The sequence below is a fragment of the Paroedura picta genome, chromosome 3 (assembly GCF_049243985.1).
Source record: "Paroedura picta isolate Pp20150507F chromosome 3, Ppicta_v3.0, whole genome shotgun sequence".
Lineage (NCBI taxonomy): Eukaryota > Metazoa > Chordata > Lepidosauria > Squamata > Gekkonidae > Paroedura > Paroedura picta.
In genome coordinates this window covers 38,996,700-39,023,929 of record NC_135371.1, presented here as the reverse complement: position 1 = coordinate 39,023,929, position 27,230 = coordinate 38,996,700, and the positions used below count along the sequence as shown (strand labels likewise).

At 45.3% G+C, this 27,230-nt stretch overlaps 1 protein-coding gene across 4 annotated transcripts in view; it reads right to left on the bottom strand.

Annotated features, from left to right (window-relative positions):
• Positions 1–27,230, bottom strand: part of SLC41A3 (solute carrier family 41 member 3) — a 55,116-nt gene that overhangs the window by 24,000 nt on the left and 3,886 nt on the right. Inside the window, exons 1-6 of one of the 4 annotated variants that reach the window (XM_077325364.1) lie at positions 26,854–27,001; positions 24,578–24,892; positions 11,166–11,273; positions 8,676–8,747; positions 5,966–6,110; positions 752–898 (exon numbers count right to left, since the gene is read on the bottom strand). In XM_077325364.1, the coding sequence (XP_077181479.1) occupies positions 752–898; positions 5,966–6,110; positions 8,676–8,747; positions 11,166–11,273; positions 24,578–24,868 (763 nt within the window). In that variant the 5' untranslated portion in view covers positions 24,869–24,892; positions 26,854–27,001. Of the gene's footprint in view, positions 1–751; positions 899–5,965; positions 6,111–8,675; positions 8,748–11,165; positions 11,274–18,366; positions 19,474–19,674; positions 19,960–24,577; positions 24,893–26,853; positions 27,002–27,230 lie in introns of those variants that run through there. The other 3 variants (XM_077325365.1, XM_077325367.1, XM_077325366.1) reach the window with 3 other exon arrangements.

Sequence of the window (27,230 nt, the reverse complement as noted above, 5' to 3'; positions counted from 1 at the left end):
CTAGCACATTTGCTGGCCTGCGAAACAAGCAACAGGAAGGCTGTCCACGCAGTCTGCTCTCAGTTTTCAGCTGCAGCACAATCTGTTTTTGATAGAAATCCCCCTCCCCTCAAAATATCTGCAACAGAGTGAAAGCAAAACATAATCCAAACTCCCACAGTCGCTTTTCCTTAGAATCCCCTCTAGGTTGGTCATGGAGTAATTTTCTTGGCAATTTTCAAGGAAACCATTCATCGTATTAGACCTACACCTTCCCAATAATTAAGATGTAAACTTTCTAATGAGCATGGCTGGCCAGCAATGGAGCTGGCTGTGATGGTGAATAACTCCCTGCTTTTAAGCTTTTTCAGAAAGGCAAAAGAACAGAGATGATTCCAAGATCCCACTACAGAATCATGAAGCCCAGATATAAGGGAAGGAAAAAGCCATTTCAGTGGTGTTTTCCAGAAGAGGGAATTTTAGCAGATGCAGCTTTCCTCATCTCTGCAGCAATGCAACAAGGCAAACCTTTCAAAGCTCCTTTTTCCTGCACAGCTATGCAGGAGCCTCCTTAACCTCCCTTCCTCTTCCTGATTTCCTTAGTCTGAGTTCCATCTCCCTAGAGTGGGAGCTTCAGAGACCCTCTCCCTTCCTGCCAGGTTGTCCACTAGGGTGTTCTTTGTTAACTGGGCTGCAACTGTATTAGGGGACCCCTTTTCTGCCATCTCCTAGCTCTTTCTTCAAACTGGCAAGGCTGCTCTTCTTGACGTACCAATATATTTGAAGAGAGTGCTGCTGATTCCAGCGAGCAAGGAAAGGGTGATGAGGTCTCCCAGGCTTGCCGCGATGGGGGTGGCGACGTTGTCTGGGTTAATCCCGACCTTCCTTGCACCCACAATTACACCAATCATCACCAGACCTACAAGAGAGACACAGCAGAAGATGAGCAAAGGACGGCTGCTCTGAGCTCCCGGGAGGAACAATGAGATACAAATGTACTATACTGATAGACAGTGGGTGTGGCCACCTCTGGAACAGAGAAATTGTCTGTATCATTGAGGATAGTGGATTGGTGGGTTACAGAACAGCTAGTAGGGAATCTGAAGAGTGAGGCTATATAAGTGTCAGCGGTTGTATCTTGGGAGCAAAAAAATTAATAAATCAATTCATAGGTTTCCCTAGGATGGGAATTACACACTTCACCCCGGTGTAAATTATTATTGTTATTGTTATTGTTATTATTATTAAATTTCTTACCCACCTCCCCCCGAAGGCTTGAGGTAGGTTACAGCATATATAAAACCCCCAACAACATTTATAACCAATATATAAAATATACAATAAAACATCTGTAAACCGCCCGTGGCGCCACGGGCGCCACGGACTAAATAAAACAGTAAGGGGTCCTGGGGCGGGATGAGTCCGGGATGAGGAAGGGTCCAGATTGGACCCTTCCTCATGACAGACAATCGGAGGGACCAATCAGCAGGCGCGAAGCGCCTGCCGATTGGTCCCTCCAATTCCCAGCCCCAGGAACTGCGAGCCGCGCGCAGCGCGGCTCGCAGTTGCTCCCGGCCTGAGGCGGCGAGAGGCGCGAAGCGCCTCTCGCCGCGTCAGGCAACCGCTTGACGGAGCCCACAGTGGCCTGACGCGGCGAGAGGCGCGAAGCGCCTCTCGCCGCGTCAGGCCGCCGCCTGGGGGAACCCACGGACTCCTCGAGGAAAAAAAAAGACCCGCCGCTCGGGCCGTGGCCTGGGGGAATCCCGGACTCCAAAAAAAACAAAAAAAGAGACGCGCCGCTTTGCACGCTGCCTGGCGGACTCCCAGACTCACAAAAAAAAAAGGGAGAACCGCCGCTCGGCCCGCCGCAGCGGGGAACTCCCGGACTCCAAAAAAATCAAAAAAAGAGATGCGCCGCTTTGCACGCTGCCTGGGGGACTCCCAGACTCACAAAAAAAAAAAAGGGAGAACCGCCGCTCGGCCCGCCGCAGCGGGGAACTCCCGGACTCCAAAAAAATCAAAAAAAGAGACGCGCCGCTTTGCACGCTGCCTGGGGGACTCCCAGACTCACAAAAAAAAAAAGGGAGAACCGCCGCTCGGCCTGCCGCAGCGGGGAACTCCCGGACTCCAAAAAAAACAAAAAAAGAGACGCGCCGCTTTGCACGCTGCCTGGGGGACTCCCAGACTCACAAAAAAAAAAAAAAAGGAAAACCGCCGCTCGGCCCGCCGCAGGGGGGAACTCCCGGACTCCACCTAGCACAAAAAAAAAATCCCGCCGCCGAAGTGAGACTAAAACACCCATCAAGCCGCGCTGGAACTCACCGAAACCTCCCCCTGCGAAGACACCGACCTCCGCTGACGCACCAGCCTCAGCCACCGCCGCTTCCTGGATGACTGGCCCACGTGAGAGTCGCACGGGGGCAGCCATTACAGGTTGACGTCACTCCCCTGCGCCAAAACAACACTCGCTACAGCGGCTGCCTGCAATGGGCTAGCCCAGGGGTAGTCAAACTACGGCCCTCCAGATGTCCATGGACTCCAATTCCCAGGAGCCGCTCCCAGGAGGCTCCTGGGAATTGGAGTCCATGGACATCTGGAGGGCCGCAGTTTGACTACCCCTGGGCTAGCCCGTGCTGCGTGCTTCTTAGTCCACCTGTGGGTGGATGAAGCAATGCGGGAGGGAAGTCCGTCCAGGGCTGGGAAGGGGAAAAGAACCGCTGCTCGGGGGAGGCCCCGCCACCCAACGGAGCCCCACGAATCAGCAAGTGCGATGGCCGAAGACAAACAGCAGAGACCAGCCAGGACCAGCGCGAGGGCGGTGAGTGAACCTGGGGTTCTGACTCGCCTTGGGAGGGAGGACTGCGGCGCCGCTTTTCGGGGGGGGGGGGGTTCTGAGAGAGAGGGTGGGTGGGGGGTGGGAGCATGTCCCTTCCCCTTCCCCCTTCTCCCCTTTCAAAGCCCGCCCAAAGACTGCAGGTAGTCCCCCCCCCCAAACCACTCTGACTGCTAGCGCCCATTGCATTTCGAACTGCAATGGGCTTGATTACTAGTCAACCCCATAAAACAAGATGCAGTGGCATAAAAAAATCTTCCCGGACCCAGAAACTCCCAACTAATTCCAGAGGGGAAAGGGGCAAAGAGGGTGCCAATTATATTTGCTACAGCCACTCCAGTGTGGAGTGAAAAAATGAAAGAATATTGTGTTCTCTCTCTCTCTCTCTCCCTCACACACACACACTTATATAAAGAGCTTGAAAACAAGCCTAAGCAGCACCATAACCAGGGCAAAGAACATAAGAACTTCCTAGCTGGATCAGACACCTGTTCCAGCCTTTTGTTTCCAACAGACAGAAACCTCCAAGGACTGAGTCATGCTAGCATGCAGGTGTGCCACACTCTACGACCCTGACCTCACTTCCGCACTGAGTATATGCCCCAGCATTTCTGGTGGGATATTTTTCTTACTGCAGTTTCCTTTTTAAGAAACAGTCTTATGCTGCTCTCTTGTGGAAGGCTGGCATATTTCTTCTATTCTGTTAGCAACTGCTTTATGAAACACTTATTTTTTTCAAGTACCATGGCCTTTTATAATCCCCATTGTTTAAAGAACTTTAAATGAACATTTAAAAAAATATATCCGGAGGAAGAAACAAGACACAGAGGCAGTGGAGCTTTAAAATGACAAGATATAAAAGCATTTCTAAAGGAAGATGGAGAGATGACAAAGAAGGGCAATGAATATTTTGTTTCTGTGCTCACTGGGGAAGGTGTGGGGAATGTATCCATGACAACACCACTCTTTTCAGGGAGGGAATCTTAAGAACTGAGCCAAATTGACCAGAGATGATGTTCTATGGGGTACTTGTGTACTGTGAGCTAAATACGAGCAGACAGTGTGATGCGGCGGTAAAGAAGGCAAACGTAGCCTTGGGCTGTATCAACAGAGGCATCACATCAAAATCACAAAATACCATGGTTCCACTGTATTCAGCATTGGTCAGATGCCACCTGGAGTACTGTGTGCAGTTCTGGAGGCCTCATGATGTGGACAAAATTGAGATCGTTCAGAAGAGAGCAACAAGGACCTTCCACGACCTAGGGATGAAAACCCTATGGGGAAAGGCTGAGGGACTTGGGAATGGTCAGCTTGGAGACAAGGAGGTTGAGAGAGGACATGATTGCTGTCCTTAAGTATTTGAAAGGTTGTCACTTAGAAGAAGGCAGGAAAAGATTCCTGTTGGCAGCAGAGGATAGGACCCACAATAATGGGTTTAAACTACATGTAGAACAGTACTGGCTAGATATCAGGATTTTTTTCCCCCAGTCAGAGTAGTTCAGCAGGCAAAAGACTACCCCCCCCCCCAGGCCTCAGTAAAATTGTCAAGCGTTGACCGGTCCCCGGTGATAAAAAGGTTGGGGACCACTGGCCTAGAGCATCCAGGATAAGTATCTGTCCAGCTGCTGCTTGAAGACTACCAGTGGGGAAGTATCTATCAGTGACTAATAAGCAAGGTGACTTAGGAGAACTTCCACATTTAAAGGTACTAAAACTTAATTCCAGGCGGTAACATCAGGGGAAGGTTGTGGCCTCCATGCCCTGTTGTTGGCCTTCCAGAAGAACTGGTTGGACACTATGTGAGACAGGATGCTGTGCTAGGTGAACCACTGGTCTGATCCAGCAGGGCTCTTTTTTTAATGTTTGTATGTTCTGTCAAGTCTCCCTAAGAAGACATAGTCTTCCTTTTGGCTACAATCAGTTAAGCACCTGGCACGCCTTTTGTTATCCAAGATGCACAGAAGCTCATCTGATTTGCAGTTCACTTCTGGCCTTGTCTTCTGGAAAGAGGAATGTTTCCCTTCTCCCGAAGTTCCCTAGCTGACAGTTCTGGCCAAGATACATCTGCGCCATCTGGCCAGACTCTTCTCAGGGATGTACCACCTGTACAATGGCGTCTGCTTTCCCATCTAGCCTGTCCTGTTTCAGTTTACCTCAATCTTTCCTCTCAGAGAGCTCATCCAAACCAATGTCTTTTCTGAGGGAACTGTATATCCCCTTCTAACATCTCAAGGAGCTAAACCTCACAGATCCATGTGAGCAGAGAAAATTATGTGTATCTGTGGGTGGATGAGGTACTGCTGAAGAAGGTGCCAGAATTCCAGGTGATGTCAGGACAAGGATTTCAGGAAATGCTATGAGGGGGGCTGAGATGATGAGGAGAGTTCATAGTGAATACAAAATTAGCAACACAAAGAGTGTGTTTCTATTTGAAGTTCTTGTCACTAAATTTTATTTAAAAATGTAAAAATTCAGGTATATTTGGAGGACTTTGGAGCTCTGAGAGAGCAGTGACTGGCCAAGGACACCCAGCTGACTGCATGTGGAGGAGAAGTGGGGAATCAAACCCAGTTCTCCAGATTAGAGGCCGCTGCTCTTAACCACTACACCAAGTTGGCTCTCAAAAGAAAAAGAAGCTTTATATTGGAATTGTCATCTCAGAATGGAGGGAGGGCTGCCGCCATACTTCAACAGCCCCCCTTAAGGGAGTTGCCTGTGTGCAAATGTCAGGCTTCATCATTGGGAGAAAGAGCTAATGTCAACCCTCTAAGGGACCCAGGTTCCCCGCTGTCTTCAGGGGACCAAAGTCCTTTGTTGTACTTAGCACTTCATGTCACTTCCCATCTCCTCCTCCTCTAACACCTCATCCTCATCTCACTTTCCACTCAGTCTCAATATTGACAGCATGATCCCATATTTCAGAACTGTCAAGAGTGTAAAGCAGTGGATTGGGAATAAGTGACAGTGCAATCGACAGCAAGATTTCTTGTGGGCTGACGCAAACCCTGAAGATGCAGCCTGAATATTCTGAAACAACCATTTGGTGCCAGCTGCTGAGTGACTGTGAAAGGAAGAACTAAAATTTAGGCGGCAAGCAGGACCAGCACACTTTCAAAGACATGAGAACGGGCAGTCCGAGAGACAACTCACCGAGTGAGAGGGCAGCGATGAATGCCGTCGTCACACTGCTGGCACACAGCATGGCTGCCTGGTTCAGCTCCACGTACCCTTTGGCTATGGCCTTGAAAAGGACTGCCACTATAGCTGCCAGGAGTCCTACCACTGTGGCTTGGGTCTGTTGAACAAAAACGATGAAGGACAGAAAGTCTCAGAAAGTGCAGTTGGCAAACATTCCTGTAAGAATCTGGCCCGATGTTGTACAGCAAGAAGAAAAGCATATACCTCACAGAAACAATATGTAAAGCTGCCCACTTTTTTTAAAAATTAAAAACAACAAAATATGAAAATGACTGGGAACAGACACGCTCAACCTTTCTCAGCCATTTCCCAATCCAAATCATATATACCACAGGCCTCTAAAGTTGGTTCTCTCCTATCAGATGCATGCCTCTTTTGTTCTCTCTTAATCACTTAGTCAAAACTTTTATTTCCTCATGCCTTCCCTGACTGATTACAGGATGGGGTTGTTGGGGGTTTTGTGTTTATCTACTCATTATTTCATTGCTATTTTTCATTGCTCTGACAGCTAAGCATTTTACTGGGTATTATTAATAGTTTTGGCATTTTGAATGATGCATTATAAGCTGTTTTACTATGTGTTACCTCAGGTGATATATTTGTAAAGACAGGATATAAATATATTAAGCAACACAATTGGAACTATCTTCCCCCATTTACTCAAAATGACCACCTCATTAAGGTGCTTTTTATAGGTTTTTTAAAAGAACTCTGTGCTTCCTTACACATCTTTGCATGTAGTTAGCCAACACCGACAAGGCCAACCTACCATTACATCACCTTCCAATATGTCAGCAACATACCGATAAAAATTCTGGAATGTGTTCTTCCCACACTACCTTTTTGAAAGCACCTACAATGCACCTTCCATAATACCAATACTAGAACAGACACATCTGCTCACTGTGGAAAGCCGAGGCTGGCTCCCGGCAATGTGTTTTTAGTGTAAAGTGTATGCATCAGTGAGATCACTGCAGAGGAATGCTGTGGGTACATACCACATTGACCCCCAAAACTATAAAACCTGAAGCAGCCTTTGCCCTCAATAACATTTACAACTTTTAAAATATCTACAAAAACACACACTGCTGCCCTCTGGGGAATAAAGACTGCATTCTATGTCATAGCAATGTGGATGGTAATATGGGTGCATTTCATACAACTCTCATACAGAAAAGAAGGGATACTGGAATAGGACATAGATATATAAGAATTCAAGGTGACAATCTGAAAATTTCAGACTGTATGCAAAATCTCTATAACAGGGGTAGTCAACCTGTGGTCCTCCAGATGTCCATGGACTACCAGCATTTGCTGGCAGGGGCTCATGGGAATTGTAGTCCATGGACATCTGGAGGACCACAGGTTGACTACCCCTGCTCTATAACACCTGGTAAATCCAAACTGTGCAACAACAGCAAAAAGATTACATAAGAAGGTTTCAACAAGGTGAATATTATAAGGAAGACCGCCTGGCCTCGACCAGGGCCAGAGCCTTTTCTGTCATGGCCCCCACCTGGTGGAACGAGCTCCCAGAGATCAGGGCCTTAATGGAACTAAAGCAGTTTCCGAGGGCCAGCAAAACAGAGCTCCTCCACCAGGCGTTTGGTTGAGTTTGACCAAAACAAAACAACACCTATTGCGCCCCAAACTTCTCTCCTTTGAACCCATGCGACAGATCTGACCAGCAATGGGCCTGTGAGTATGTTATTCTGTTTATTGTTATTACTACTGTTACCTTTATATTTATTATATTCAGTTAGTTTAATGTATTGTTTTGTTATGTTCCATGTGAACCACCCTGAGCCTTAGGGGAGGGCAGTATACAAATGTAATAAAATAAAATAAATAATCCTGATAAAAGTTGTGAATGCATAGAATAATAGAATAATAGAGTTGGAAGGGATCTCATGGGTCATCTAGTCCAACCCCCTGCACTATGCTGGACACTCACATCCCTATCACTCATCAACTGTAACCTGCCTTCACAGAATCAGCCTCTCTGTCAGATGGCTATCCAGCCTCTGTTTAAATTTTTCCAAAGATGGCGAACCCATCACCTCCCGAGGAAGCCTGTTCCACTGAGAAGCTACTCTGTCAGGAACTTCTTCTGGATGTTGAGACAGAATTTCTTTTGAATACGATACATTGAACACAGCAGGCACAAGATGCTTAGGAAAATACCGTACAATTAAGAGAAACCACAGGTCTAATTCAAGACCTGATTGTTTAAGAGCTCTGACTATCTGTAACAGGTATACTATATGGGGAAGACCACTGTATAGTATGGAGCTAATGAATCATTTACATAACACCCTGATTTCCTCTATGCCCTCTTTGACACTACCCCAGGCCTCAGGTCTGCACTGCTAATTCCCAGACCACTAGTGCACAGTTAGAAATAATGCTGAGGGCATGAAAGCATCCCATGGACAGTCTTGGCACTTGCATGTAGTTTGGATGTACTAGGTAAGCCTCGAGGTCTTTGGATCTCGCTGGTTAATAGGGAAATGTGCATGCTTATTACCATTAATTCACCCTATCAAGTGACATCTCTAGTGGCCTGTCAGGGATCTTCAGCTCTCACCACTAACTGCAAAGCAAAATAATTATTTAAGTAATGCCATCAAGTCTTTTTCAATGAAAGCTAGATCTTGCTTACCTGAATCAAGGCCAAATTGGAGGTGGCCATTTTCCACTGTTCATGGGGATCATCCATCTGTCCAGTGTTAGCCTAGCAGGCAGAAGCAGCCAAAAAAAATTATCAAACTTTGCATTGACAAGTAGGATAGGGCCACAAAAGGGTTGCACCTGCATTTTGCCTGCACTGTCCCAATCTTTTATATTTTTGAATTTCCCCTTCTACTACGAATCAGAGCTGTCCTAATTCAGTTCCTGCACGACATGTTCTTCTCCTCCCACAGATATTATTTATTGTATGTTGTGTGTAGTGTAGCCAGATGATGTCTGGCAGCCAGGCAAGGTATGTCATTTCCTGGCTCCATGATATGACCCCTAGTGTTCCTTGGAGGACCAACCACTCTTGGAGGTCTCCCAACCAAACAGTAGTCAGGGTCAGCCCTACTTAGCTTCTGAGATCTGGCGAGATCTGGCTTGCCTGGGCTATCCAGGTCAGGGCTCCCAATGGCAGGATGAGTAGGACCATCAATTAACACGTTAGGGAGGCAGATTGCCAAGGACGGTGGCACAGATGACGTGCTCACTTTACTGTCAAACTGCATTTTCTTTGGATACAATGGAGGCCTGTACAACTTCTGCGCTTTTGTTGAGGGAGACCTCTTTGAAACATTAACCTAATAAAAGTCAGGACATCAGAGTAGATTAATGCTCTATACATGGGCACGTGCATACACACACACACACACACAAAGAGACTGTTCTATTCTTCTCAGAGACATAGCTGAAAGTTTCCCTAAATGTGCCCTAAATTTTACTCTAAACATGTCTCCCTAAGAATGTTAATTATTCAATTTACTAGGAGTGGAGGGTGAATGATGAAACTATTGAGTAAGAACTAATTTTGCTTCTTGTCCCTGATAATGGATTGATTCTTTCCCTACCTGCACAGTCCTACCCTTCATTTGCAATGTCTCGAGTTCTGATTTTGGTTCATGTTACGGTGTGACAAAATGCTGGTGACAAAGTACTTAGGTGAAAAACTAAGGACAGATTACTTCATGGGGAAGGGTCCACATAATTTGGTTCAGCTTATGAAACACCTTTTAAAATCTTTGTTATTTATTTGGTTACTACCAAGCCTGTTGTCTCCAGCATGCACATGTCTTGCGGACAGAAGTTGGATTTTCTCTCATTTATTCTGAGATATGATAAGGAAGTCTTTTCTAAGAAATAATAGATATTCTTGACTGATTCTTATCTTCTCCAAACTTCAGCAAAAAATGAAAGAAGGCCAGAAGGCCGCTCTTCTTCCCTGAGGCTTCTCTAATTTGTTGAGGATTCAGGGGAAATGAAAGGATTTTGTGTTGGTAAGGGGGGAGAGGCAGTCATCTCTGAGGACTTGGGGATGAGACTGGTAGAACCCTATACATATCAAACAGTATAAGAGTTGTGTACAGCCACTTGAACAGAACATACCTCATAAAATATGTGAAAACCCATTGTTGAACAAACTACTACTATGATTTCTCTTTATATATTCAAGTATCGGCAACACTTGGGAAACATGTAGAAATATTTTGATTCAGAACCACAGCTAAATGGCAAACAAATTTTTACACTGGTCAACAGTGATTAGTCAACAGTGATAAATTCTCTGCTTCATATATATATATATAATCTGTCCTATTTATTCATTAACGTGATTTACTGGGCTTTTCTAAACCATTCCTCAATAGACAGTTCCTATTACTTTTCCAATCTCTTGTAATAATCCTTTCAGCAGCAGTCAGCAGATTTCTGAGTAATTCTTTGCGTTTTTTATTTATACATTTGCTCATAAAATTTAAAAGGAGAACTTGGGGAGTAAATAACATTATGGCCTGCTAGTGCTAAAATGAGCATACTTTTGCTCCTTTATGTAGGAATGGACTTCATCTCCCCTGCAGCCATCTGACTCACACAGCTATCAGGCTATGCAAGCCCCTCAAGCCTAGGAATACATTTTCTTGGGCTCAGAAAGGGGTAGGTGGGGAAGCAACTTATATGCAAGGCTCACCACCTTACACTGAATCAGCCCATGGATTCATCTATTTGCTACTGTCTACTGAGTGTGGCAACTGCTCCCACAATTCTGAGTAGAGATCCAGTTCCGAGCAATGGCTGCCTAAGATCCCTGACAGGAGTAGTCATGGACTGAATCAGAGAACTTCTGCCTGTTCAACTTTTTGTGGCAGGGGCTAATGGTAATTGTAGTCCATGGACATCTGAAGAGCCACGGTTTGGCCACCCCTGATTTATTTTTCCAATGCAAGGGCCACACCCAAAAGGATCTTTATCCACTGTCCCTTAAATGTAACCTGAATCATGGATTTTACTTTGTGAGAAGACGCAAGTTAAATAAAATCCGGTGTTATGAATGGGGAGTAGATCCCTAGCAAAAGGAAAGAATTAATACATCTCTGCACATAATCCCCATCCCCATCACTAAAGCAGACCCAAGGCTGACACTTACAGCAGTAGAAAGTCTAGACGCCAAGGTCATTTCAAGGTTACCCTTCAAGCCAAGAAGGGCAGGAACCAGAATAAATACTTCCGTGATTGTCTTAAACACCTCCCAGTGCTAAAAGAGAGGAGAGGAGAGGAAGTTAGTCAACCAAATATAGCCCACTACCACTATACACACCCCTTAACCTTATACACACGTAACAACATTTTAATACACTGTACTGGTTAGGAGGAAAAAACACCTCCTGCTGCTGAGCATTGCACATTATCAATGTCCCATCTGGAGGTGCAACTCTGGTACAAAGAAACTGTGTGTCAACAAAACTTGTGACACCTTCTCAACCTCTTTTCTACAAGACTGAAACAAACATAGGTTGTCAAACTGACTGCACAAAAGAGATATACACCACCACCAAAAATACAGCAAGCACTTTCAGTAGACCAACTGTTTTATTGACATATGGACATGAAGTTTAATTTGTTCACACTATGAGAAGACTACAGAAGAAGGCCTAACGAGACATTTTGGAGGACATTAATTCACAAGGTCACATAAGTAAAAAGCAACTAGATGGCACTTAACACACAAACACACATAATTCCTCCTTGTCCCCTTTACCCTGTAAATATTGTTTTATTGTCTTTTTAAACAATTACCATTAAGAACTTTCTTTAAAAGATTCTATACTCCATCACTGCTCAGTTCCAAAGCAGGTACACTTACCTTTATAAAAGAAAAGATAACACAGACTAGAAAATTGAGAACACATATAGAGATCTATTGCCACTCAGGATAGAAAGCATTTTGATATCTCACCTTCCTTTTCGGTAAGAGCCCAAAATGGCTCACAACGTTCTCCCCTCCTTCAGTTTATTCCCCAAACAGCCCTGTGAGGTAGATCTGGCTGAGAATGTGTGGCTGGCTTGAGGTTACCCAGCAAGTTTCCATGGTAGAGTAGGGATTCAAACCATAGCTTCCCAGATTGTAGTCTAGCACTCTAAACTGGAACACAACACTAGTTCCCAGGTGACAGACCATATGGCAGAGACAACTGAAGGTTTACAAAAATAGGTACAAATTAATATGGAGACAGTATACGCTGTGCATTTTGGATAACGGATGAGAAGATGACAAAAACAGCAAATCGCTACCAGCAGCAGGGAAAAAGGAGGCTATGGACGAGGGCCCTAGAATGACTGAGACCAAGAGGAAAGCAAAAGAATGATAGGCTTACAATAAAATGCAAAGTTTGAAAGTCCCTTCCACATCCCGATTCACCTCTCACCTACACATGCCCCCTATCTATTACTCTATGCCTACCTTCCTCCTCCAAATAGCCTTTTATTTACCTACAGGACACAAACCCAGAAAGCCTATTTTCTGCTGATCATTACTAGTATTTGCACAAAAAGACACATATCTCCATTTAAAGTGATTGAGGGATCATTCCCAAGAAGTGAAGGAATTTTATGCTTGTCCTAACATCCAGGGAACTGGTTCATTAAATTGAAGCCCATTTTAGACACATAATGGAAAAGGTGCCAGCTTGGTGTGCTGGTTAGGAGTGCTGACTTCTAATCTGGCAAGCCAAGTTTGATTCTCCACATGCAGCCAGCTGGGTGACCTTGGGCTCACAACAGCCCTGATACAGCTGTGCAGTAATATCAGGGCTCTCTTGGGGGGAGAGGAAAGGAAAGGTGATTGTAAGCCACTTTGAGACTCCTTCTGGTAGAGAAAAGCAGCACAGAAGAACCAACTCCTCCTCCTCCTTCTATTGATGCCACTACTATGTTGCCTACCCTTATGGACAACTGCAGTGCTAAAAAAAATAGGGATTAAGAACACTGCAAAGTTCTGGAAGCAAAACAGATGCAAGGTCCTGGCCCCAACCTGGTGGAATGAGCTTCCGGAAGAGCTGAGGGCCCTGCGGGAATTACCAGCATTCTGCAGGGCCTGTAAGATGGAGCTCTTCCACCAGGTTTATGGTTGAGGCCGGGCGGTAAGGAAGATCAGCCCCCCCCCCCACAAACTGGCGGTAGAGTGTGTCAACCCCCTGTAGTTGAGGATGCGGAGACTAGATGAGTAAGATTATGCCATCATTGTTGCTACTGTGACCAATTGGTTACTAACTATTGTAAATTTTATTGTTATCGTATGGTTTTTAGGGGAGGCCTTGAGCCTTCGGGGGGAGGCGGGATATAAATACAACAACAATAATAATATTAAATAATAATAATAATAAAGGTGGAAGGCAGATGCACAGAAAGGTTTCCTTATTGACTAGTGGTAATTGGGCCTGTGGCTCCATGGCAGAACATATGCTCTGCATGCAGAAGATGCCAGGTTCAATCCCTGGCACCTCCATATGAATGGCTCAGGTAACAAATAAGATATAAAAACCTCTGCCTGAGACCCTGGAGAGCTACTTCCAGTCAGAGTATTGACTTTAAAGGGCTAATAGTGTCACTCAGTATATGGCAGCTTTATACATTTGATTAGATCACTGTATTGGCAGCGCAAATAAGATATTTCTGGCTTTCAGGAATATGGATTCACATGTCAACAAGCTGACCTAGACTACAGGTAACTGAAACTGAGCAATATATCTATCGCAGTTCCACTTGCTAATATTTCCAATTGTGTTAGAGACATGGCTACGGGGTAACAAAAAGAGATCTAAACATCCAGGATGAGACTTTATCTTCCCGGCAAATTAAAAATATGACACATAGTTCATTTATATATAGCAATCGGGCATCCAAATGCTCAAGAGTCAAGGGACCCTCCTCACCCCCCCACCCTGCAACACAAAATATCCACAACAAATTATGGTTGTTTTCCAGTGGAGTTCATTGTAACACACCACCATTATGATGTAGCTGTTGCAGTGCTGGACTAGCATCTGGGAGACCCAGATTCAAATTCCCACTCTGTCATGTCAGCTCATCAGGTGACCTTGGGCCTGACACACATTCTCAGCATAAGCTACCACATGGGGTTGGCTGTTGTGGTGATAAAATGGAGGTGGGGACAACAATGTTGTAAACTATCTCAAGTCCCCATTGGGAGAAAAAGAGGGATACAAATCTCTAAATAAATAAACTGACATTTCACAATCTTTCCCTCTGCCTCCATTTCATTCAGAATGGGCTCTGCTTATGTGTCACTAAACCTGTCAGCCACAAGACTCCTTTATTGTTTTCAGCAATTAATACAAGCACACTGAATTCACAGCAGCACAGCCTGGCTCAGGGACTCTGTACTGATTCAAGATGAAGCACAGAAATTCTCATTCTTCCATTGTCCGCACCTTCTAATTTTGCCTTCCTCATGACACACTTCAAAAAATTTGCGACGCACAGAAGCTGCCCTTTCTGAAATGTACACTGTACACCATGAGTTGTATCAGACTGTGCATGCCATTTGCAATGGTTTCCATTTGTTTATAAGAATCCACAGCTTCAGATTTGTTCCTATGCTTCACCCTCCCCCCCCAAATGCAGTCACCTAAATCATGTAGCTGTTTCTATAAAATTATATGCCAATGTGGCAAAGTGGGTATTTAAAGATTTTATATTAGCCTCTTCAACCTCCAATGCAAATTCTGATTGGTCAGAAAAGCTTGGAAGGAGAGAAAGGAAATATCTCTCATTCCAACTAGTCCTACATGCTAGAGCACTTATGTGAGGAAGAAGAAGGGGGAAGAAAATTACTTCCACTGGTCCTCCAGGCATGGGTGAACACACTTGCAGCAGACTTATAGATGGATTTAAAAGGAACTTAGACAGATTTGTGGAGGGTCTGTCAATCAACGGCTTCTAGCCATCGGTGAGTAAACGGATCAGTCTCAAGAGCATTCCAGATACATTATCTTCAGGGTTCTTCAAGTACCCCTTCACGCTCACACTCAGGTTAGCCAGGAAGATAATAAACTATGAATAAAACAGAGGAGTCTGAATAACAGTAGACCTATACACAATGCATGAAAAGCAATTATTCTAGGGAGCACCAAAGTATCCTGTTGTGTTCGTAGCATTCAAGGCCAATAGTGTAATCCCTCACAGAATTGTACCCTCCTAAAACCATTAGAAGGATGTAATGTTATACAAGATTGCACTACAAAAGTCCTTCATGGCTGGAGGTGGAAAAACAGATTTAGTGGTTGAGGTCAGCGTTATCAGAGATAAACAGTACATTGTGTGGGTTCCATTCCTTTTATGTAGTTATGAACTGTCTGCTTCTTTTCTCTGTTGTATGGCTGTATATCAGCTGGTGCTTGTGGGAGGTTGATTGAACATTCTTGCTCGACTAGGGGTTACTCTGTTTCTTCCCAAGGCAAAATGCTGCTGGGTGCAGTTCAACAAACAAGGACAAAATTCAGAATCACCAAGTATGTCATGCAATATACACAGAGGTTAAAAGGAGAAGATACCCTCACTTTCAACCTCCACCACTGATCATTAAGCTAGGAAACCCATGTGGGCAGCACAGAGATCCAAAGCTTAGTTAAAAAGATGTTTCTCATAGCCAGAGAAGAGCGGCACATTGACCGTAAATGTGGAACAAGTCTCTGAAGAGCTTTTCCAACCTATCCAACTGGTGTATGTGTGTGTGTGTGTGTGTGTGTGGGGGGAAGGATCTTGCCTCATTTGTCTTCCCAAAGAGCCATTCACACAAAACTTTTACTCTTATGGAAAAGACACTCTCACTTTTACCAACCTCTACGGAAATACAGTGCTATTAAAGGAGTTGCTCTGTGTTTACCCTCATAAAAAGAGTATCACAGAAATGCTTAGACTTTAGTCACATCATGCTCTTCGTCCTGCGCTTATCAGCTCACGCCTGAATGAGAAAAAGAAAGAGAGCGAGAAAAAGGAAAGGACAAATTTTCCTTCCTGTTGTAAAGAGAATCTTGATACAAGACTTAAAGTTCAGGCTGCCAGTTCTGGACAATGGCTGTTATAATGCTGGTCAGGAGGATGGCCTATAAAGACCTGTGAGAGGCAGAGGAGAGATTGGGAAATTCCATTCCACCCTCAAAGCACGAGTCCATCAAACTCCATGACTGTTCAAGTCACAAATGTATGTTTGAAAAGAGGATGATGTTGCTTTGGATGTGTGCTAAGCTTTCTTTCTAATGCCCCTGTGACTGTATCATATGAGCCAATCCACCATGGATGTAAGGTATTGTACTGGATGGTGTTTCCGGGCAGCTTAGTCTTTCTTTCCCATCCGCTGTTGGAAAAGGAGGTGCCTCAGCAGTTCCCTAAGATGGACCACTGCCATCTCAGGAGCTTGACTGTGGGATGCATCAGCAAGAGGTAGTAGAGGCAAGAGGGTAGGCAGGTAGGCCTAGGGATGCATGGGCTGTAGCTTATAATAGCCCTAGATTCACTTATTTAGCAAGTCCTACATAATAAAGCATATTCACAGTGCTGTAAGCTTTTTAAATACATATGTAGCTTTCTTGTATATCTAGCCCTGTAGTACAATTTCCCTCTTTTATACAGGTCTGGGCCTGATGATCAAGGAGGAGATATTTTTGAACCTGCCTCTCCACACTATTTGAAACTATGCTGTTGGGGAAGAGTTTTACAGATACTCTGGCCCATCAAAAAGAAAAAAAACTGTTGGACTTTAGGGCAGAGTCTGCACTTACTTTGTTTATTCCATTGTCAATCCTGTTGAATTCAGATCAATTTGAACTCAGGTCTTCCTCTTCCCACCCTCCCCATTGAAACAGGAAAGTGTTCAGCATTTGGTTAGGGTAGTTCAGAAGGGGGGAGAGCCAAGCCTCTTTCTTTCTTTTCTTGAAGGGGAGGGGGAGGAGCCAAGCAGGGAACCTCTTTCTTTTCTTGGAGGGGGGGGGGAAGAGGATCGAAGAAGGCAGAGGAGGGAGAAAAAAATCCAAGACCAACAGAAGTTAAGAGAAATTAGGGGCTTCTCCTTTAAGGCAAACTTGTCACATGAGCAGCCTTGGCCAATCAGGGGTTTTCTACCACAGAGCAAAGCCCAGATTCAAAACAGCCTGCTTTCTCAATTCAATTCTTAAAATATTGAGCATTAAAAGCACTCTAAGATATCTCACAATAAAGGTAGGGTCACTCCAGATCAATCCATCTTGCTGCAGAAAGAAAATTTAAATAGCCCAAAATCAAAACAGAAATCGCATTCTGTCAACTGTAGGATATTTTGGAGGAAATTAATTCATAGGGTCACCATAGGTCAGAAGCAACTTGATGGCACTTAACACACACACACACACCATGCCATTTGGGAGAGCCACAGGCAGGGGAAAACATGCCGCACCACCTCAATTTTACCCTGTATACTGGGATAGTATGAATGGTATGAGCTATGAATGATATGAGCCATGCCCTTCTTGCAGCTTAATTAGATGATGTGTGAATGTGTGCTTTGAGGGAACATAGTCAATTCCTTATGGTTGGAAGATGTGCTTTCCCCCCAGTCACAATAGCTGCTTGGGCCTGTGTTACCATCATAGTCAGAGCCTTTAAAAACGTGGACCACCCCAAGATGGGGTGAGAAATTACAATCACAATACATTCTCCCTAGTCTTAATTTTTCCCTTCAGATACTATGAAATGTTAGGGGCTGAATCAGACCGTTCCCCTCCCCCCTCTATTTTTTCTTTAACTGACGCTCAACTGCCCACAAGGCTCAATTCTCCCTGAAGGACAATGAGCATCCAGCCTTGAGCCAACAGCAGAGACAGAATATAAATGTTTTGATTCATTAGTAAATTGATAAATTGGACTGTTTCCAAATTAATATTTTCTTCTATATGTGGGGAGTCCCTAGGACACCAAGAATGCTCAGTTCTGATGCCCCACTGACAGGAATGAGAATATCAAGCTTCCTGTTTGAAGATGTGATGGGGATTCTCACATCTGCTGAATCTCAATGCCTGTATTCTGCCACATACAAGAGTGTTAAATAAATAAAAATGAAAGCTCTTTACTCTGGCAGGCCAAAAGTATATGCCCACTTGACTCTCTCCCAAATGACTGCTGAAACTCTGCTTCGGTAATACTCACAGAGCATACTTTCCTCATAGGCAGGCAACATTCAGCACTGCCTCTGAGAACTTTCCTATACACAAATTAAAAATGGATACTCAAGGTTACCCACACAAATCAACCCTCCTTCCCTCTGGCTATTAAGGTACTTGAAAGCACATACATACATGGACAAATTCCATCAAGAGGCCAGCAACCACCAAGCCTAAACCTGCCAAGAAGAACGGCACAAAGATCTGAGAAATAATGGAGAAAGATGTCTCTGGGAGGAATCCGTTGGGTGATCTGGTTAACTTGCAAGTGAAACCTCGCAGTTTCTTCCCCTGAAAGCACAGCTCCAATTGCAGCTGGGTGACTACCATGATCGAACACCATTAACCCATACTCAAGAAGCAGGATGAAATCCAGGAACAGGCATGAGCCTCACTCTCAGCAGCACATTCCAGAGTTTCAGTCACTGTACTGTTACAGCTGTGCTGACGTCTTCTTTTCTTCCAACTTTTTCCCTCCTGCAGTACAGCAAGATTATTTTGGTTTAGCTGAGCCCAGCCTTCACTAAGCTTCAAGGCAGTTCTTTGTTATACTCCACAGGGGAAACAAAATCCAGGAAAAGGGAGCCGGTTAAGATGTTTGTGGACAAAATACATAAAAAACCGACAGCTTCTAAAACTTGGCTGGAAACCAGAAAGACCTGCTTGAACCGCATTGAAGAGTAGCAGCATGAGGCGTGACAGGTTGTACGGGAATCCCAATTCCGAACGCTTCAAGTCAGCAGTGTCCTTTCTCCTCAAGTTACATTACAGTCCGACGAAAATTTAAGACTGGAAAAGACACTGTTCCTTCTAGCTCACCATGTGGGATGCTGAACTTCTCTTGACGTTCCAAAGCAGGAGGGGTGGGGGTGCCTTGGTTTTGTTTATGCCTTGGTTTTGTTTCCTTTACCCTCTTGTTTCTTCAAGGTGATGAAAGGTCACAGGAACATGAGCATAATCCTACCGAAGCTGCAGATCTTACACAAGAGGCCAATAGGAACTACTAGATGCACTGGCTGAAAGGGAACTCTTTTCTTTCTGACCCGTTTTCTGTCTTCCTTTCTCCAGCCTTCCTAAGGGTGTACCAGTTCAGAAAGTATGTGGCCTCTATCTCTAAATGACTGAGGTTCAGAAAAAAAATATTCCACAGCAAAAGCCAATGAGCTTCAAAGGCGAATGCCCTTATCTGCTGTCATCACTTCAACTTTCAGCTACTTTGCAAAGGCCACGATAAGAGTCTTTGAAGGAACTTTTATTTAAGGTAGTTCTATAGTACTGTTAGTCAGTGAAAAAGTTTCCAGTGCCTTCTATGTGGCTTTTAATTTCCTCCCCTTCCCCCCCCCTCCCAGCAAAGTATGCAAAGTGCTCTTAATACATTGCTGAAAAACAATGTGACTCTGTCTTTAGTGGCTTAATTCACATGCAAGGACATTTGGAACTCACTGGTAGAAAAACTGGGGAGGATTGTATCCAGTGGAATCAGAAGACAAGGTTGTGGCCCAGAGGGTTTACAAGCCATCCCAACTACATGCCTGCTAGGAAAGGAGAAGGGGCCTATCTGTGCTTCTCTTCTCTAGATTCATATCCCTCCTTTCTTGAATTTTGAGTAGTTTTTGCCATGGCTCACCGGCCAGTCTACAGTCTTCTGTTTATTTTTAATTAAAGCCACTCGCTGAGAGACAGAGCTCCAATTTCCGTCCTCAAAATGAAAGAGGCTTCATCCCACACCCTAGCGTCTGTTGGGCCCTAACAGTAGCTGAGTAGCTGGAACTCTCGCTTACAGGGAGACTGAGGGGAGGGCCTTTATCCTCATGACGGTCACTGAGGATAATATTTCGCCCCTCTGATAAACAGATGTCTTACTCAGGAAAATGTATGCCACAACATCTGTGTTGAACTCCAAGGTGCTCCAAGATATTCTTCAATTAGGGCACTGTATTCTTTTGTAACTGCTTCTCTTTTTCTCTCAGAGAAGATGGTATCTGTTCAGTTATAACAGTGTTACATTTAAAACTACAACTCCTGACACCCAGTTATCAGCTAACAAGTAGCCAGCAGACATTACTCTGATGTGCGGGAAAATGAGGTATGGGTTCCTGCCCCTTCCCCGCAAGCTTGTCTCTGGGTAGTAGCAACCCTGGACTTCCTTGCTGGTCTTCCATCCCAGTGCTGACCAGGGCTAACCCTGCTTAACTTCCTGAAGAAAACAACAGCTTCAGAAGGTGGGATCTTTCTCTCTCCCTCCCTCCATCTTTCTCCCCAATGAGGACCAAAAGTGGCTTTTATAATTTACTTTTACAAAGATATATATTTTCCCCAGATTATAATATGGCCACTGCACAACCACCAAAAAGGAAGTGTAGGCCATATACTGTGTTTTGAATTAGTAGACCTAACACCAGGAAAGGTGTTTGTATGCGTATGGGGCGCACCAGGGAGGTCGCCTGGGAGCCAGGGGGGGGGGGGGGCGGCATCTGAAAAAGTTTGGAACCACTGATCTAGTGCAGTTTAGAGTTTTCTTATCTCAGGGGTTCAATTGTACAAGTAGAAGTCATAAAAGTGACATAGCAGTGACTGTTGGGGTAATCAAGTTTATTTCTCTCTGTCTACTTCCAAGTGAAGTGCCATAAAAAGCCCAAATGCAACCAATCAACATGCAGAAAAGGCAGTCAGGAGACCTGGGGGAGTACACTTTGTTTTTTTTTTTACTGCGCTCTTAAGGTCACCAGTAAAGTGGCAGAAATCTGCCACTAGGGAAATCCTGACTGCATGTGGAATTGGAACCTTCTTTTTATTAGAACACTTGTATAACACCTTCCTCAATTAATGAAGGAAGGGAGAGAAATAACTTGACACAAGGCAGAAACAAAACTCAGCTCAGCAATAACAGTGGAAGAAATACGGAGAGAGAAATAGTTTGCATGCCTTCGTTTCAGGTATGGATAAAACGTGCCAACAAAACAGCTAAACTTTGTTCCAAATTGCAGAAATTCATTTGTATGAATGTATTGTGATTTCTATAGCACATTCTTGTGTGTTGTATGCAGAACTGGTCTCAGTCATTCTGAGGTTGGCCAGCAAAAACAAGAAAAAACAAGGTTGGCTCACTAAAACAAGAAAAGGATCTTTCTCTCTCTTCCCCCACCCCAACTGGTAACTTAATAAAAATTATATCAATATGTCATTTCATTATACAACAAGAAAACATGAGAATTCAAGGAACCGATCGTATATCCATATCCATTCATTGGCTCCTCTCAATATTTCGGAAACTGGCCAGGGGGTGGAGTATGTCCGCCCCCTGGTGAGTGCTCACAGATGCACCCGGCTCCCAGAGCCAAGGTCTGCTGCTGCACCTGGGCGGTGGGAGCTGAACACGGTGGCCGCCCATCGCGGCAAGGAGAGGTTGCCTGCGCCGGTGCCACTGAAGAGGCGGCCGCAGCACCCACAGAAGAGGAGGATGCAGAGCATGCGGCGGGACACAGCAGCGGTGGGGCTGCTGCAATGAAGAAGGGCACCCTGCAACAGCACTGCTGAGAAAGCGCCTGTGCCACCTTGATGAGTCACCCGCCATTGAGAGTGCCGCCACACGCCGCCAGCGAGGAGGCGGTAGTGGGAGCAGCCCACCATGCTGCCTGGCACAGCCATGAGGCACCACCGCCACTAGGCAGCCCATGGACGGGCCGCCACCGCTCCTAACGATGGGGACGCAGCGGGCCTGCCGCTCCCTCAAATGTGAGACTACAGCTGGCTGAAGCTGACATGGGGATTGCCAGCTCTGAGGCCAACACACCCCTGCCCTGCCACCATCGGGGAGGGGGGGGGGAGGTGCACGATGGGGTGGGAAGCCTCTCCGTGCCTCCGAGGGCCTGCTTCCGCCCCCCCCCCTTCTGATGCTAGTGCCCGCTGCATTCTAGCCTGCAGCAGGCTTGAAGACTAGTTTTAATATAATGCTGTACCGATATAATGCTGTAAAATAGCCAAGAGCAAGAAGTGCAGGGTCACCTGCTGTGTGGAAGCCCTATCGCTGCTGCTCTGTTTGCAGTCATATTGCAAGAGAGAAGCTACGCTAGACTGTCACCAAGTGGCGAACACCCACGATGGCTGGAAAATTGCTTTAAAAAAGTGAAATACAAAGAGACTCACAAGTCTCAAGCAGAATTCCATGCCGGAATCCATATACCTTTAAAAGCAATAGTATTCCAGCCTTAGTTACAACAAGTGCTTTAGATTCCAGGCTGCAACTTAGCGCAGGCTACAAAGAGTCATCACGGCCAAAACCCTTGTTTGTTCCATAGAAGATTGTGAAACATATTCTGGCTAGAGTACCTGACCAAGGCAGGATTCAGGCATCATGACAAACAGATGAGTGTCCACGAGAGGCACAAATGCTGATGACTGTCATACTTCCATGCATATATACCCACTGCTTACTTCTCCCATCACAAGTGTAGCACAACTGATCAAAGGCTTCTAGGAAGCTTTTAATCAAACTCCAGTTTGCCATGGGGTCTGACATTATGACAAGCTAGAGCTTAATTCAAGAGTTCCCATTTTTGGAAGTCTTCAACCACACTCTGCCTATGAGAGGAGAGAAGGATTATGAGGAAAGCACAGCAATAAGACATGTACTTGCAATTCACAGGTAAGTCTTTTAAGTCATGATTTCTAAATGCAGCCATGACAAGCAAATCATGATTGTGCATCAACCCCTGGGTGCTCACCTCTTGCCTCTCTCCTGTTTCCCAACAGGCAGGGCATCTGTGGCTAGGAGGCTCTGAGGGACAGTGCTACTTAGTAAATTGTGACTAATGAATCCAGACATATTGCAGCTATTACAAACTGGCTAATAAGACAGCTACAAACCCTAGTTTGAAATACAACCAACAAACCCTAATTTGTTAGACTATTTGCACTTGGACATTACAACTAACTGCATTTACTATGATACCTAAATACAGCCACCACAGTGCTCAGCATGGCTGTCACTCAGGTAGGCGAGCATCATAATCAGCATTATTATTATACTTGCACTATTAAGTTATGTGGCATTTCATGACACAAGCAAGAGACACATGTTTCTGCCCCTCCAATATAAGGTCTGCAAAGAGATTTATTGAGACATGAAATTCTGCAGGCTACGACTTACTCCTACAGATCAACTGATAGACACACACAGAGATATATGAATGTATAAAAGGAGACATTTGCACAAAGAACTGGGTACTGGATTGTCAGTCAAGTTAACAAAGTGGCTACGAAAAATAACACTAATACCAAAAGATTTCTCATACAATTTTGAATATCCAGTACACCTAACTGTTAGATGTCAGTGGCTTAATGACCAACATTCAAAATCCAGCAACTTCTTATTAACAGGCACGACTTCCTGCAACCATATATAGGATTCTTAAAAGCACTGAGTGGGTGTCCTTCATTATCTCACACAATAAAATGAGTTAAGAACACAATGTCTATCTAAATTAGGTTCCATTAGATTAGAGAGCCCTTCTAACAGGTCTCCTTAATCCTGAAGAGCAACATGACAAAATTCAAGCCAGTAAGAAATACAACAGCTCATTGAAAGTTGTGAGGACATGAAACAAGGTTTTCAGTGTCAGGCTCTCAGACACATAAGGGACAGCATGACCTTGCTGGTTGAATAAATCAAACATTGTGTGAGTGGGGGATGGACTGCAATACTGCTGGAAAAGTAACCTATTACAAGGAATCTATTCTGGTGTTCCGTTTTTCTGACTGAAAAATATAGACGAGGAAAAAAGTCTGGAAAAATTATCACAGAAAGACACAATAGACGCCACAAATTCTCAAAGAATTTAGAAGGGAAGATATCCTGCAGTTATTGGGGTTCCATGTGGTAGCTGGAGATCTCCTGGGATTACAACTGATCTCCAGATGACAGAAATCAATTCCGCTGGAGAAAATGAAAGGTAGACTCTATGACAGGGTAGTCAAACTGAGGCTCTCCAGATATCCATGGCTGGCAGGGGCTCATGGGAATTGTAGTCCATGGACATCTGGAAGACCGGTTTGACTACCCCTGCTCTATGATATTGTATCCCGCTGATGAAGTCCCTCTCCTCCCCAAACTCCATCTTTCCTGAACTCCACCCCCAAAATCTCCAGGAATTTTCCAACCCAGAACTGGCAACCCTAGACTGACTATTTAAAGGCAATTAGGTGGAAGTCTCTGGCCAAACCAAGACAAAGTCTTTCTGCATATCTGCTTGGCCTGTGGAAGCCTGAAAGGGAATGGTAGTAGAGCCTATTCTGGAATATCTGGACATTCTTGAAGAAAACACACAGAACTTTCTGTTCTTCCTACCTGAACGTAATCCAAGACCATTCCTGCAAGGACCATGCCTACGCCAGCCAGCAAGTAAGGCAGGAGCACTTGTAGGCCAATGGAAAGAGCAGACTCCTCCTGAAGCTTTCCCATAGTCATTTTTGCCTCAGCTGGCTGCTTGGGAGGCAGGAGCAAAGGGCCATCCTCTGTCCCCTGGGTGCCAAGTTTGCTTTCTTTATGTTTACTCTTGGCCTTTGCTTTGTGCCTGGACCGCTCTCCATTTCTAGATCGACCTTCCTTCTTCCGCTGCCGAGTCTCTTCACCTTTCATGTTGGCTTTTCTAGTTTAAGAGTCCTTTGAAATAAGGGTGAGATGAGAAACACATCAGAGAAAGAGCGAGCACAATAAGGAGCAACATCCCATGGTGCTATTAAAAAGAACACCATGGTGGCTTTTTAGAAATTTAGCATTTTTGTGTACATCTGAGAGGTCTCTTATTTTATTTTTACTGACACCTGGACTGATTCCCATGTCATTCACACAACTAGCTCCTAAGTAACACACAAAAAGTAAAAGGTCTGAGTGTTCTATACCTATAGTCCATCTAGTCCAGGGATTCCCAACCAGGGATCCCCAGGGGTCTATGGGAGCTCCAGAAGGGGTCCATGGCTTTTCTCCTCCTGCCTTAATAGAGTTTGCCACAAGCTAGGGAACCAACCATTTCCAATTCCCCCCCCCCTTAGTGTGAGTTCTTTTGTGGTTTCCACACCTGGGAGGGGGCACAGCCTGCATGCCTACACCCACTAACTCCTGCCTCTCCTCAGTCCTACTTGAGCCTGCCTTTTAATGCAGGTGGTAATGTCACTTTTGGGAGGGCATGGCAGAGAGACATGACCAGCTGACATCAATTCCAAGGCTCCTTGAAGTTTCAGGATTCCTACCCATGGAACCACTGCTGTCTAGTTAGTAAGTACTAGATGTTATACACACTATCATCAGTTAAAATCACTGTTACTATTGTTTTCTTGAATTTATTGTGAATTTATGAATTTCTTGAATTACATACTCTTTGTTATATGTAAACTGGCTTGTGCCAGAAGGAATGGCAGTATAGAAATATTAATTTGACTACTAGTGTGATGTGAAAACAGAGCAGAATCCAAATTACTGCAAACTATGCACAGTAATGCTGTCCATAGTCTCTAATAATTCATCCGAGTACCTTTGTGAGTCATGTTGTACCGTGCTCTCCTACTATCTGAGTAGAAAAGTGCTGAATAATTCAGTTTGGCATAGTTTGCAGAATACGGCTCTTAGGTCCTGCAAGTATCCAATAATGCTAGTTTCTAGCCACATCTTTGCTCTAGCTGTATTTACAGCTATACTCCCCTGAATAAGAGCCTCTTGTGGCGCAGAGTGGTAAGGCAGCAGACATACTGTCTATTTAGGTAGGTATCTAAGGATGTAGAGCCTCTTGTGGCGCAGAGTGGTAAGGCAGCCGTCTGAAAGCTTTGCCCATAAGGCTGGGAGTTCAATCCCAGCAGCCGGCTCAAGGTTGACTCAGCCTTCCATCCTTCCAAGGTCGGTAAAATGAGTACCCAGCTTGCTGCTGGGGGGCAAACGGTAATGACTGGGGAAGGCACTGGCAAACCACCCCCTATTGAGTCTGCCATGAAAACGCTTGAGGGCGTCACCCCAAGGGTCAGACATGACCTGGTGCTTGCACAGGGGATACCTTTACTCCCCTGAATGTCCCAGAGAAGTAGTCTCTTACAGCTAAACAGTCTGTGCTATCCCAAAGATGAATACGTGCATAATGCCAGAACAGGTTTCACACTATAAGTTGATCAGCTTTATTCCTGCATGGGCTTTCCTGAATCAGAACGCCCTTCACCAGATGCATGCCGAGGCTCCAAAATGAGTTTCTTTGGTCTTTTGATTGGAGCTTGTTTTAACCCGGCCAGGGACAACCACCTTCTCCCTTCTATTGCAAATATAAATGCATCAGCCTAGCGGGTGCACACCCCCTGCGCCTCGAGAAGTGAGTTCCGGCTCCTGAAAGCGGTTGCCGAAATAAATCGCGGAACGACCGGCCTCCTCTTTGTTTTGCTGCCTGCTAGAGCCTCACGTCGGTGCCCCTCGGGAATCAATAACCCCCAATAGCTAGTAGCAAAGCGAAATCTTGCGGCTGAGTAAGTATCTGGAGAGCAGGGAAGCCGAACGCAGAGAGAGAGAAACAAGAGCGACTCGCCAGGCTCCATCCCCGAAGAAAAGCGTGGCGGGACACACCCCCTGCGATCCCGGGCGGCACTTACCCCGCGCCTTTGTCCGCCCTTGCCAGGGCTTTATCGCCCCCTTGGACTCAACGAGGGCATCGCAGGCGGCTGGAGCGCATGCCAAGGGGGAGGCCGCAACGGGAGCCTGCTGCCGCCGCGCCTACGGTCCCCGCCGTCCCGTGGCAGCCCGCAAGCGGAAAAGGAAGCCGCCGGAGAAAGAGGGGGAGACAGGCGAGCTCGGCCCAAAGATCCCGGCAGGCACGAAGCGAGGGGGACGCCCCCTTGTTTTCCAGATCCAGAGCTTGCCCGGGCCTTGCAGAGAGACGCCAGCTCTGCCTTCCTTGCAAGGCTGGGGTGGAGGTAAAAAGAGTTATTGGAGCACTGGCCTGTCTAGAAGCGTTACTTAAATCCTAAAG